This window comes from Neolamprologus multifasciatus, chromosome 7 (assembly GCF_963576455.1).
Source record: "Neolamprologus multifasciatus chromosome 7, fNeoMul1.2, whole genome shotgun sequence".
NCBI lineage: Eukaryota > Metazoa > Chordata > Actinopteri > Cichliformes > Cichlidae > Neolamprologus > Neolamprologus multifasciatus.
Genome location: NC_140445.1, coordinates 53,119,148 through 53,133,439, shown reverse-complemented (window position 1 = coordinate 53,133,439; position 14,292 = coordinate 53,119,148). Strand labels below are relative to the sequence as shown.

Here is a 14,292-nt window from a genome sequence, read left to right as displayed (position 1 = left end):
AAATGAAATAACTAAGTCTACACAAGCAGTATGATGAACAAAAGCTTTATGCCTCACTTTATTTCAGAGTTACATTTCTGTCTTCAGTGCAGACGTTACAAATCAGTGACAGTGTGATTTGAGCCACATGTAATGCACTCGTGTGTGAAATGTCTTTAGAGTATTGCTATATTCACGTCCCCTCTTGATTAAGATTTTCCGGACAACTGTTCCAACAAATCTATCCAGAGTTCAGAGGGGTATCTTGCACATCAATGCACATTTCTTTCTGTTCTGTGCACTGATGAAACACATTGGCAGTCCTCCACTTGCATCTCACACGGTTGTCCTGAGAGCCGTTTTTGTAGTTTTATTCATTTCCATCTGCATTTTGGTCATATTAAACCCTTTTAAAAGTCCTGTTTTAACCATTACAGGCACCAATCTCTCAAACACTAGGAAAAGACAAAGAAAAGAGAAAGAAACGAGAAAGAAACTAATTACAGTTTTCTGTGACTGAAATGCAGTTAGTCTTTGTTGAACATTTGGGGTTGTAGCAGCATCCCTCTATATCCTCCTCATTAAGCCCTTGTGAACTGTGTTCCATTAGGCTTTAGTCTGTGGTCTGCTCACAGCAGTTCGGAGGACCTTCACAAGTCATTTGTCCGACCACTTTACTGTCTTTCTTGGTTTCTCTTTGAAAAAATGTCAGAGCTCAGGTTTTCCTCATCATCCGACGAGTTTGCCAGATCTGGAACTTACTATAGGCAGTCTGCAGCATTTCCTCCAAGTGCCCTGTGAGCTGTGGGAATACCAAAGAGATTTTAGCGCTACATCTACGAGGTGAAAGAAAGCCTGTGCAACACTGTTGATGGCTCAAAAACTTACATTTGTACTCAAATACTGACGCTGAATTTTCTCCTTGAAAGGATGAAGTTTAGTCATTTGAAATCTCTCGAGGTTCGACTTCATTTTAATCACCTGCAAGAAAAAAAAAAAAGATGAAAAACATAAATGTAAAAAACAAAGACTAAGTTAATGGTGTGCAGACATGGATAGAAGTAAACTGATTCACATAAGTTTCAGCTTTACGGTGGCAAGCATGTCTACTAGTTTTCATAGCAAATACCTAGTTAAGTATAGTTATTGTTTTACTTAGTTTACCCATGACTTTGCAGGACATTTCTTAAGTGCTGGGGTTAGTTATGCTGGTGGGATGAGTCACAGATGTCACAATATTGCCAAAGTGAGAAAAAGGGCCAAGTCAGCAAACTCTTAAAAACAGTTTTCTTTTTTATTTGTTTTACCAAGATTTTACATGGGATTTTATAGCTTCAGTTTTAATGTATCAGTGATAATTTCAGTTAAGAGTCAAATTCATTTACACAGGTCTTTTTAACCTGAAATAACAGTGCAATTGGGAAAGCTGCTACTAAGATGTGTCAAAAAACTTAAAGACAAAAGCTTTTTTCTTCCACTTTAATTTCAAAACTCAAAGACACTACTGTGAGAAAGTCTTGAGCCACCCCTCAGTTTGATAGATTTTGCTGACCTTTGGTCTGAGAAGCTTAGACAGAAAGCGAGCAGACTTTTCATTTTGTGAAAATGAAAACTTAAAGAAATCCAGCCACTTTCTTTCCAAGCTCCATAGAGTACCATGACCTGGATGACTGAGAACCTACACAGACATATTACTGACCTACGAAATCATCAGGCATAAAAAAAAGAGCCAATTTTTTGTAATTTTTCACATTTTGTTACTAGCAGCCTGACACCCCCCCACATGCAAAAACCACACAATTCCTCCTCATTCTTTAGTTCACTCTATGAAAAATGACAAAGATAACATATTTAGTATTTTTGCAATACTGTTCGGAAAACATCTGCTTCATTTTACAGCATAACAATGATCCCAAACACAATATCCTTCAAGAAGCCAGAAGAAATATTTCTAAAGGGCTATTTAGAGAAATTACATAAAAGCTTGCCTAAGAGAGTTCAGGCTGCGTCGAAGAATAAAGGTGGTCATACCAAATATAAACTTTCGCTTTTGTTAGAATTGTACAAACTGTTTTTTCCTTATATACACTGTACACACAGCACCTATTTCCCAATGTCCTAGAAATAAATAAATAAATAAATATATATATAAAAAAAGATTGGCTCAAGACTTTCGCACAGTATGTTAATGTTCACTCAATATTAATGTTAATTAATTAATTACTCCCAAAACTACATGGAGGAAGAAATATACATTAAATACAAAGATGATTTTCTTGTGTAGTCAAATATATGGGTCACAGGGATAATGGAAACAAAATGAATGTCAGTCACCTTCTCCTCCAAAAACGGTGTATTTACAGGAAAACAGGACCAGAAGTGTCTCAATAGCTCTCCAGCAGCTACATAAAGATGCTTCAACTCTCCCTGAACCTCGGTCGGTACCATTTCTGGAAGGAAAAAGACAAACCTTAATTATTCTCAAAGCTGTTAGGTAAAATATGTTTCAAAACAAGATAACCGATTGTTTTTGTGGTGGTATTTAAACACATTTAAGGATAGAAAAATACTGGCAGCTGCCAGTGCTACCCCCTCAGCCTCCTAGCAGATACACCTAACATATGAATATCAAAATCCTAGGTGGCTTCCTTTTTGAGTTATCGCATTAACAAGATTTCCAGAAACTTCTAACTGTGATGTTGAGGTCACTGAGATTTAAATGTCCAAGATTTTTATTAAATGCACCTATGATATGAATTGGAAAAATCCTACGTTGCCTTGTTCACAAGTTGTCCACGCCGCTCGCTCCGGGTGACAACTCTACTTGATCAGCCCACATCTCAGCTGACATTCATCATATTGCTCAATCGTTTATAGCTTGTCAATAGTCAGCAACAATGCTTTTACCAAATCTGTAGTACACACTTACGATTTATGGCTTGCTGTGCACCTCCCTGCATGAGGACGCCACCTGGAGAAAGTGCTGCAATGGCAGAAGTAGCTGCTGTGCTGGACAACACCTACAAAAAGCGTGACTGTAGTTAAAATCTGTCATACTCATAATTTGATAAAGCTGTAACAGTAAGCAGATTAAGTAATTACAGTGATATCAACACTACAATTAAATGTATAGGATCTGAAATTGAATTTTTTTAGCTCTGAGAGGTTTGATTATCCATCCATCCATTTTCTTCCGCTTATCCAGGGCTGGGTCGCAGGGGCAGTAGCCCAAGCAGAGAAGCCCAGACCTCCCTCTCCCCAGCCACGTCCTCCAGCTTATCCGGGGGAACACCAAGGCGTTCCAGGCCAGCCAAGAGATATAATCTCTCCAGCATGTCCTGGGTCTGCCCCGGGGCCTACTCCTGGTGGGACATGCCCGGAAAACCTCGCCCAGGAGGCATCCTTGTCAGATGCCCGAACCACCTCAACTGGCTCCTTTCGATTTGGAATAGCAGCGGCTCTACTCTGAGCCCCTCCCGAATGGCCGAACTTCTCACCCTCTCTCTAAGGGTAGGCCAGCCACCCTTCAGAGGAAGCCAATTTCCACCTATGTTTTCCCGATCTCGTTCTTTCGGTCACTACCTGAATTATTAGATTATCTCTAACAATTTAAATACTCAAGTACGATAATCTAAATCTTTTTTTCTACCAAAGAATAAATTAATTCCAAAATTGTCTCATCCGTTAATCAGAATACTTCACTAATCCCTAATAAGGAAATTATGTGGATTACAGTTGCTCCAAGACAATAACAGTAGCAGACTGAACTAATTAAATATTGCAATATATTACAAAGTTTACAATATATAAGAAAGCTCTGATAATCACCATTTGAAAGTGAAAATATCAACATCATCTACTGATTGCAGTCTGGGACAATGAAATGTCTCCCAGTCCGCTGACATGGGCAACACTGAATATAAGCTTCAGTATGTGAAATGTCCCATCTCTGAGGGAAGAGTCATAAATAATGGATGTCTGCCAAGGTTTTCCCAGTAAATGACATGGCTGCTTTGTGATGGGTTTAAGCACTCAACTTCCTGGCTTATATTTCCATTTAAATGGACTTGTTTACAACATTAACTATGTGTTTAAAAGCCTTTCTGCCTTGACTTTCTGACACAAAGCACTGGAGGCTTACATCCTAAACATGTGTCTGGAGCGACACTGAATTCTAAGCTGAAAGAACAACAACATCACAGGGATATCAGACTCTTTGTTGGGCACCTCCCTGACATGTGTTCTCCTGAACGTTACCTGAAAATTAGTTGCTAAACTTCACAGCTGTGCATGAATGACTCCAAAGATCAGTTGAATCACAACAGAGGCTCATCATAAGCATGCATGCATCTAATTGTAGTCTGAATGAGTATGCGAATGCAGGTTAAGATCTGATGACATCATCTTTAGCCAAGTGCTAAAGTAACAGAAACACAAAGTCTGGGCTCTAACCTGAGTGAGGCTGGGTTTGTAACTAGCCATCTCATGACGGATGTAGTTGACAGAGTTGATGATATCTTGGCTAGTTGTATACTGCTGGGATTGAAGTGGCACAGGTCCATGAGCATACCTTATAAAAAGAGAAGTGAGACACATTGGATAGTCTGACTAAAAACAAGGCAGTTTTGTTAGCCTAAAACATGAATCAGTGCTGCAAATAGAAGAGCAGCCCCTTGTGCTATAGCAACAGTATGCTGTAGCAAAAACATTTGACCTTGTATTACATCACATCTATTATGAAACACTACAAGTGAGAACTTTGTACAAAAGAAGGATCAGCAACAACAAACCCTCTTCTCAAACTTTGCTTGGCTGATTTTTGTCTGTAGAGTTCTACAAACTATCCCGGCTATACAAACTTTTCTAAACCTGACAGCCAATCAGCACCTAATGCAGTGCTTCTGTGAGCTGCGAGCCAGTGCAGGGAAAAACATGGCATGAAACTAAGATTAATAGATATAATTTCTGTTGGGAAAATAAACTAGCATTATATGCGGATGTGATCTTTTTTGGCTTCTGATGTGAAGAGTTTGTGTTCAATTTATTTAACTCATGTAAACAATATACAGAAGAGGTCGCAGGTAAGAACTACTGAGCTAATAATTGTTTAGTCAAAAGATACAGCCAGGCAATGATGCAATTAAAAAAACCACCGGACTTTCCAAAACTTCCCGTCTTTGTTCTGTCAACTTCCTCATCTGAAAAAAAAAATCTCTCAATAAACTACATTTGAAAACACAAACACAGCTTACTGAACAATTTCATAAACTGCAAAATTCTTGGAAAATAAAGACAGCTAAATGACATCACTTTTCTACTCTACCTGAGGACTCAAAGCACTTTATTCAACCTGCCTCACTCACCCATTCACTTTATTCTTTAATTTATTGCTTTCTCTACGTGCTTTCTATCTAACATTCACACACAACTTGAGAGCAACTTGGGGTTCGTATCTTGCCCAAACTAACTCCATCTTGGCTCTTCTTATGGTGTTTTAGTATCTTGGCATGTAGGCTTCAGTAGCAAGCGATCAAACCACCAGCCTTCCGATTAGCAGATGAGCTGCTCTATCTCCTGAGCTACAGGCAGCCATAAGTCGTGTGTATGTTTTACATTTATTAACTAATGATAATTTAGAATCACTTTACACTTGTTAACCGATGATATTATTAGATTAAAAAAAACATGGAGTCACCCAGAAATTTTTTTAATAATATATATGAAAATAAGTGGACATGTGGTACCTGTCAGACTTCTTCAGGTTTAATGGGACTGTTTTTGGTCTGTTTTCCCTTTGCAGATCCTCAAATTCTATGGCTTCCTGTAGTTTAACCTAAGAAAGTTTGTCCACAGAACAGAGTCAGTGAAGCTGCTACACAGAGAGCAATACTGAAAAAAAGCAAAGCCATTGTACCTTCTTAACAGGAGGTTGAAAGAAGTCAGAATCCCTCGAGTTTCCATCTGTACTGCTCGTCTCACTGGCTTGGTCAGACGCCAACTCCCTTCAAAAACAGGAGATTATCAGGAAAATGATAAAAGACGCTGAAAAGCTTGCACTCAGGTTTAAGTGTGACTTCTTTACCCTCTCCTTGAGCCTGCTGCCAGGACCATGGCACTGTGATGGTTGAACCGCTTTATAATGGCAGAGTTACTGCTGTCCTTCACTGACTTGTTTGCATTGGAAGTTGAGGGCTGTGTTGTGCAAATTCCATAACCCTGTGTCACAAAAAACAGGTTTTGATTGGTAAAGGAAGGTAAATGATTACAGAGTTATCACAAATGACTGAGGATGGCTAATCATCTCACCTCATCTAATGTTTTATCCTCCAACGACTGGAGGTCAACCAAAGGATTCTTTACTCCTTGAGTCACGAGAGACTTTAACCCTGCATGGATTGAATGTTAAAACTTTACATTAATGACTTCCTACGTGTGGTGGCAGTCCTAGAAAGGAGTCAGATTGCCTACCCTTCTCATCCTGCTTTGCACACTCTGAGAAGATATCCTGTGTCCCTGTGTTGATGCGGTCTCTGTGAAAATAATGGGACTGGAAAAAGCGGGTCCAGAACTCCTTTTCTGTCAGGTTATGAGGCACATTTTCGCTATACTTCTGCTTCACTGCAAGTAAAATGCAAAGTCAAAAAATTAATTTCTAAATTATGAGGGACACCAGCTGCACATTTAATAGACTGAGGAAAAACATCGAAGGCTCTATGCAGTTTTCTCATTAACTTTGCTTCAGTGAGAAAATTGTAGTTTTGCTTCCTTTCTGATTGATTGCATGCCAGTTATTAAAATCATTAATCTCATATCCCGATACAAGACATTTATCGTCCCAACAACGATATACATCACAAAAACTTTTACATTTTCTGTAAATTCTGTGAATCTCGAGTAACACGAATTGCGTGAACTATTTCCAGCTGGGCGTCGTGTACCTGGAGTCGAGTGTTTTGACCGATGCATGGTTTATCTTGAGCACTCTCTCCATATTCTTTTATGTGACTCTTAAGTAGGTGGTAAAAGATGTTTGCCGTGTTTGAGTCTGAGGTGGGGACCGGTTTTCTGCATAATTTGCATAGTACAGTTTTCTGGTCCATGTCAGACTTTTCATAACAATGTCCATGCTACAGAGGTAGCCCCTCGTTTAGAAATAAGGTCCTTGATTTGTTTTGACTGGTCTTTCTGTTTGTCATCATTTTGGTTTATTATGAAAAATCACAACAGGATCTTCAGCTTTACTGTGAAAGGTTTATGTGGAAAATAAACAAGCGGACGGTGGAGCCACACACTGAGTTTACTGTCATTGTTGCTAAGGACAACGCGTAAAACCGTCGCTTGTTCATCCATAGTGTAGTTATTTTAAATATTAGAGTAAGAGAGAACTTATTAATATAGCAACTACAGTGACCATCAAAACCATGAAAAAAATATTGCCGTAAACTTTTTATTTTGCGACACCATGAAACAAAGGACAGCGTAATATTAAATAATAGACGTTTTCATATCGTCATCCAATAAATATTGTAATATCGAACAGCCTTAAAAATCATTGTTGCAGGCTTTGACTGGAATAAAAACCTGAGCTTGTAATAACCACTTCCTGGGATTTTTATGGGCTTAAGAGTTGGAGATAACATAATTCTTTACCTGCAGGATATGTTCTGAAGATGGATTCAATAATGTCAGCTGTCAGGTTATATCTCAAGCCATTGCAACCATCAGTTTGAGGTCTAATGTCTGCCTGTGGAGCATAAAAGTTAGATCTGTTAAACTTTAGCTGTAGGTAAGAGCTTCAGATTAGAAAATGTGACATAATTATGTCAGACTTCATGGACTCACCAAAAATGCTCCAGATATACCAACTTCCTGTTTGTTGTTATACGGTGAGGGGTCTGTGTTGTTAATGCCTCCTAACCGGTTGGCCCAGAATTCTTCAGCACTGATCACTTGGCTAACCACAAGGTCTTTATATAGCTGGAAAAGCACCGGATCTTCTTGAAGCATCCTGCAGGAGAAAATACAAAAATAAAAGAGTAAAAGTGTGTTGACACATACAAATGTAAAGGAGCTGGGAGCATCATTATTTGCTTTACTCTGTTTCTCAGTCAGCTCAGTAAATAAGATAGATGCAAATTGACAATTCGATCTTTGACTCAAGAAGTGCCAGATCTGTGTACTATTATGCAGACATTCATTTTGTTAACTTTTATTGCACTACAAGGTCAATTTGGTTTTAGAATTTTCGTTAATTGTATTTATTTTGTGAATTGGAGATGGACCCTCTGTCTCTTATACTGGGCCTCCCCAGCCGGCGATTAATATCCAAGAATAATAGGAGATTGTACTGTATTCTCACCTATGCGGCAAGGAAGAATATACTACTCCAATGGATTTATGAAAAAGCACCAACTATTAAAGGTTGGCAAAGAGTAGTGTTGGATCTAGTGCCATTGGAATATCTTACATATATACTGCACTCAAAAACAGATCAATTCTTTAAGGTGTGGGAACCATACTTGAATTATGTGGAACCTGATGTTTCTAATATTATGTTACAAGGATTCTCTTGAGTGTTCAAACTGCAATGTACTACTGGGACCACAGGTACTGTACTGTATTGTATTCTCTCTTTATTTATTTATTTGTTTTTTAGATGGAACTGAGCTGGTGTTCCGTGCTTAGTTATCAGTCTGTTTGTTTTTGTTTTGTTTATTTGTTTTTGTTTTTTGTTTGTTTTTATTTATTTATTTATTTTTGGTTCTGAATTGTACACTTTATTATGTTATGTAATTATGTACTATTTGTGAAAACAGAAAAACTAATAAAAATATAATAAAAAAAAAAAAGTATTTATTTTTATTAATTTTAGCCATATCTTGTAAGATCAGACACACTAATGTGGAATGCAGTGTTTTTAATCACAATAATCCCACACACCATTTACACTACTTCTGCAGCATTTTAGGATCCTTTAACCTAGAAATGCTGCTGGTCCAGCTTTGGTTGAAAATTGTGGGTCTGTGTTTTTGTCTAGATGGGCAGAAAAGACACTTTTGGAAATGCTGATGCTGGCACCCTCATTTGTTTACTGGTTTAGTCTCATCAGCCACAAAATTTAAACAGAAACATAACAGCTTCCTAATCAGCTTAAATATGTGTGTATGGATAATGATCCTAGATGCATTTTCCTTTTGTGGCAACTCCTATTCTGTTGTCTACTACCATGACCACTTTATACTCAGTTTGTTCTTTGAGTAACAGTTTCACTTCATCATTGACTCCCCATGGTATTTTTCCACAAAATTACCCTCTGTTTCCTGTTTACATTAGTAAATGCATGCCCACAGTGCAAATGTAACTGGCCACTCATGTGAAAGCTGCCAGCTGATTATATTTTTATTATATTTTTATTATTGAAAAGAGCAGGTAAATAATGAGATTATCATTATGTTTCCCCTCTCTTGTTCTTACCAGCCTTTATTTATACATATTTATAAATTCCAACTGCACTAAAAATGCATCTCAGACGTAATATCTCTTATTACTAAAGTCAAATGTAAGTCAAATATAAGACAATGTAAACCAACAAATTTAAAAAAAAATCGAATTAAACTGAACTGATGTCATTCTTTATATATAAATGTGTATATAAATAATAATAATGAGTATATTTCCACACAGGTCTGCAGGACAAGCATTTGTGATTTGCACTTTGTTTGCAGAATAGTTGTAAAATGGGAAATCCTGTGGCAGAGCCAAAAGGATTATCATGATACTAAATAAATATGAACAACTATCGAGCATTCACACAGATGGACTCTGAGAACTCAATAGGAGTTTACAGAGAACTCTGAACAAACATTACAAAAAAGAGCTTTAAAATTGATAGAAAATGAAGGTAAAACTGTCTCATGCAAATATGTCACATGTGATGAGATAAGGTAGCTCGCAGTATCTTAGCAGCAGCATCCCTCTATTACATGTCAAGGCCCAAAACAAACACAACTAGAGATTTTAACAAAGAATACTATTGGCAACTATATGGACTGCATGTATGATTTTATTACTCGGCGCTGAAAAGCTTAGAAATATGGTATCTAACCAGATTCTTACTCTGGATGGCATTACCTTGGCCTCCAGTAACACTGTGAGGAACCTTGGAGTCATTTTTGACCAGGATATGTCCTTCAACGCACATATTAAACAAATATGTAAGACTGCGTTCTTCCATTTGCGCATCATCTCTAAAATTAGAAATATCCTGTCTCAGAGTGACGCTGAAAAACTAGTTCATGCATTTATTACTTCCAGGCTGGACTACTGCAATTCATTATTATCAGGATGTCCAAAAAACTCACTGAAAAGCCTTCAGTTAATCCAAAATGCTGCAGCAAGAGTACTGACAGGGACTAGAAAGAGAGAGCATATTTCTCCTGTTTTGGCTTCCCTTCATTGGCTTCCTGTTAAATCCAGAATTGAATTCAAAATCCTGCTCCTCACATACAAGGTCTTAAATAATCAGGCCCCATCTTATCTTAATGACCTTGTAGTACCATATCACCCTATTAGAGCACTTCGCTCCCGCTCTGCAGGCCTACTTGTTGTTCCTAGAGTATTTAAAAGTAGAATGGGAGGCAGAGCCTTCAGTTTTCAGGCCCCTCTTCTGTGGAACCAGCTTCCAGTTTGGATTCGGGAGACAGACACTATCTCTACTTTTAAGATTAGGCTTAAAACTTTCCTTTTTGCTAAAGCATATAGTTAGGGCTGGACCAGGTGACCCTGAATCCTCCCTTAGTTATGCTGCAATAGATGTAGGCTGCCGGGGGATTCCCATGATGCATTGAGTTTTTCCTTTCCAGTCACCCTTCTCGCTCACTATGTATTAACAGACCTCTCTGTATTGAATCATATCTGTTATTAATCTCTGTCTCTCTTCCACAGCATGTCTTTTATCCTGTCTTCCTTCTCTCACCCCAACCGGTCGCAGCAGATGGCCGCCCCTCCCTGAGCCTGGTTCTGCTGGAGGTTTCTTCCTGTTAAAAGGGAGTTTTTCCTTCCCACTGTTGCCAAAGTGCTTGCTCATAAGGGGTCATATGATTGTTGGGTTTTTCTCTGTATCTATGAAGCGCCTTGAGGCGACTTTTGTTGTGATTTGGCGCTATATAAATAAAATTGAATTACTTCCCAACCCAAAAGGAATAAGTAAATAATGTCATGGATGACAGAGAATGTGTTTTCCTCTTTAGCTTCTGCCAATCTGAATATGAGAGCTAACACTGAAGTAATGCTACGTTCCATTTGGAGTCAGAAATCCAGAGTTCCCAGTTTGGCATTTCCACTGGAATGCTATCTTCAAAAATGTGGAAAGCCACACCAATCCGATAAACAGAAGTAAAAGTTTAAAATAATCTGTACTACCACTGTTATGTATTTTGACTCAGAGAACTGATCAAGCTCTGTTTGTGAATGTGCTGCAGCAGGCATTGCACTGCATTTCAGGTATTGCTAGTCATGGCTGAATGACTACATTTCCAGATAACAAACAAAACCAGGTTTTTCCACTTCTACTGGGCGACTGCGGTCCATTCAGGTTTGAAAGCTGTGAGATCCAACTTCTCAGAAAAAACAAATGCAGCTGGGAATCTACACCCCAGTTCACACAATTTGTAAATGAAGGCCCCCATTTTAACATCCAAAATTGAATTACAAATACGACCACCACATATTACTGCAGGCAGGCTAGTACAGACTGTGATTACTTCTGCTAAAACATTACCCTTGATACATGTATTTACGTTAAAAATGTACCTGTTTTTCTCCTCCAGCTCCTTGTTGGCTTTCTTCTTGAACTTGGGCAGCAGCTGCTGCAGCAGTTCCTTGGCAGCCTCTCGGTCTTTGAGTGCAGTGCTCTCGTTGGCAAAGTGGAATGTGGTGCTCTCGCCAGTGTGAAGGACGAGCTGGAGCTGGACTTTGGCTTTCCCATCAGGGCTGATCTTCTGACCTGTACAGAGCAGAAACAGCAGCTTGAGCAATTTTCGTAGAGATGAGCATTTCTGTGCCTCGATTTGTAGTTTAACGGCATCTAGTACTCACAGCGGATATCTGCATACAAGTGGCTGACTGTGAAGCGATCTTTGCCTTCTGGACCCCAGGCTATACGTTCAGCCATCAGATAGAGTGTACCATCCTGCTTCTTCTGACGGACCTTTTTCACCACCAGCAGAACCTCCTCTGATAGCGATGTCATGGCTCAAGCAACTAACTGAGAAAACAGATAAACTGCTGCTGATTATGAATAGTAACTACCCGTTAATGTAATCGCGCACTATAAAATGGAGAATAGCAACAAATATGGGTTAGTGGGATGAAAAAATACTAACTGTAGCTCAAATAAAAGCGAACAGTTTATTTCTCAGTTTATTCAAGAACCTCAAATAAGCTGCAAGCAATAATAATTTAAACTCCCTCCACTGTAGTGCCATAACTGTAAGTTCTCCTTCTTAGGAAGTCTGTCCTATATAACCTTAATGGCACTTAAACATATGCAAAGTCGACGTGGTGTTGACTGTTTTATTATATCTACTCAGCTAAGCTGCCTAACGTTAGCTAACAGTGAAGAAGAAAAAAGCTTCAGGGTGAAGTCGGGAGAAAACTTACTTTACCTCAAAATAAATCAATACTGCAACGAACGCCTTGCTTCCCCTCAACACATAATCTTGACACGCTTTATTCTTCAGTATAAAAACTGCAGAATGAGTTACACTGGCGATTTTTTTCACGACTCTGGCAACGAGCGACTCGACTTCAGCGCCGACATGACTGCCGAGCGGTGTGTTACACTATAAAGGTTCCGGTGGGATGAGGCGAAGAAGACCATCGTTCCACCAAAGGCAGAAGTGAAAGGTACGATTTCTATTTAACGTGCATTTTAACCAAATTGACAGATGTGTTACCAGTAATTACGATGCTGTTAAGGAGGATAAAACACGATTAAAACATTCATTTGAGATTTTAGTCAATATTGATCTGACAGGATCGCACACTTGCTGCAGATTTGTTCATCCACTTCCGAAAGGTGCTCTATTGACCTGAGATCTGGTGAGGCCATTGAATACACTGAACTCATTGTCATGTTCACGAAACCAGTTTGAGATGTTTTGAGATTTGTGGCACACGTATCTTGTTGGAAACAATATTTTTTGAAGATGGGTACACTGTGGTCATAAAGAGATGAACGTGGTCAACAGCAATACTCCTGGAGACTGTGGCAATTAAATGATGCTCATTAGGTACAGGCCCAGAGTTTAACAAGAAAATATCCCCTACGCACCATCATAGCACCTGCAGCCTGAAATGCCAGTTTCTGTTTCTGACCCTAACATCTGAGTGTTCCAGCAGAAATCAAGGCTTATCAAACCAGGCAATGTGTTTCCATTCCTCTGTTGTCTAGTTTTAGTCAGTCTGCATGAATTGTAGCTGAGTTTCCTGTTCTTAGCAGACAGGAGTTGTACTCATTGTGGTCCTGCTGTAGCTCATTGCGTTCAAAGTTTGATATCTTGTGCATTCAGAGATCCTCTCCTGAATACCTTGGTTGCAGTGTGCGGTTATTTGAGTTAATGGTGCATTCCTATCAGTTGGAAGTAGTCTGGCTAGTCTTTTCTGACTTCACAAGGCGATAAGATAAGATAAGATAAGATAAGATAAGATAGAACTTTATTAATCCCTCGGGTGGGTTCCTCTGGGAAATTCGGTTTCCAAATAGCACAGCACCAACAGAAGTTACAGAATGTGAGCAGAATACCATATATACACATATATAAATACAGAGACAGAGACATATAAATAAAGAGTATACAAAAGGGATAAATAAAATAAATAGGAATAAGAATACAAGGGAATTGCACATTTCAAATATTGATGTCTATTGCACCGTTGGTTATTAACAAAAAGTACTGGACAGTGAAAAGGCACTACAGCTTAGTTGTCCCCCCCTCCTTTGTCCTCCTGTTTCCCCTCCCTCTCCCCTCCAGAGAGGAGTTAAACAGTTTGATGGCGTGTGGGACAAAGGAGTTTTTAAGTCTGTTGGTTCTTGTCTTTGGGAGAAGCAACCTATCACTGAACAAACTCCTCTGGTTGTTTATGGCTGTGTGCAGAGGATGCCCAGCATTGTCCATAATGTCAGGCAGTTTTTTTAGTGTCCTTTTCTCTGCCACTGTCACCAGAGTGTTCAGCTTCATACCGACCACAGAGCCAGCCTTCCTGATCAGTTTTTCCAGCCTGGATGAGTCCTTCTCACTATTACCACTCACT

General features: G+C 39.0%; 1 protein-coding gene across 2 annotated transcripts; it reads right to left on the bottom strand.

The window, feature by feature from the left end:
• Positions 1-29: 29 nt before the first annotated feature.
• Positions 30-12,847, bottom strand: gtf2h1 (general transcription factor IIH, polypeptide 1). 2 transcript variants are annotated; one of them, XM_085166371.1, is made up of 15 exons: positions 12,645-12,847; positions 12,076-12,261; positions 11,791-11,983; positions 7,822-7,987; positions 7,630-7,723; positions 6,448-6,597; positions 6,286-6,365; positions 6,062-6,195; positions 5,894-5,981; positions 5,724-5,812; positions 4,432-4,549; positions 2,909-2,999; positions 2,314-2,429; positions 868-960; positions 30-781 (listed from the first exon to the last, which is right to left on the bottom strand). In XM_085166371.1, exons 2-15 carry the CDS (start codon positions 12,227-12,229, stop codon positions 695-697), a joined length of 1,653 nt encoding a protein of 550 aa, XP_085022497.1. In that variant the 5' UTR covers positions 12,230-12,261; positions 12,645-12,847; the 3' UTR covers positions 30-694. The 2 variants fall into 2 exon arrangements, with proteins under 2 accessions (XP_085022497.1, XP_085022496.1); XM_085166370.1 differs by having other exon boundaries at positions 12,076-12,244; positions 12,645-12,845.
• Between the last annotated feature and the right edge of the window lie 1,445 nt (positions 12,848-14,292).

Excerpts from the sequence above, each read along its gene's own strand:
- gtf2h1 (XM_085166371.1), bottom strand. The coding sequence starts at position 12,229 with ATGACATCGCTATCAGAGGAGGTTCTGCTGGTGGTGAAAAAGGTCCGT. Across the intron at positions 2,430-2,908 it reads TGCACAGCAAGCCATAAATC|AAATGGTACCGACCGAGGTT; the intron begins GTAAGTGTGTAC and ends TTTTCCTTCCAG. Across the intron at positions 782-867 it reads GTCAGTATTTGAGTACAAAT|CTCACAGGGCACTTGGAGGA; the intron begins GTAAGTTTTTGA and ends GTATTCCCACAG.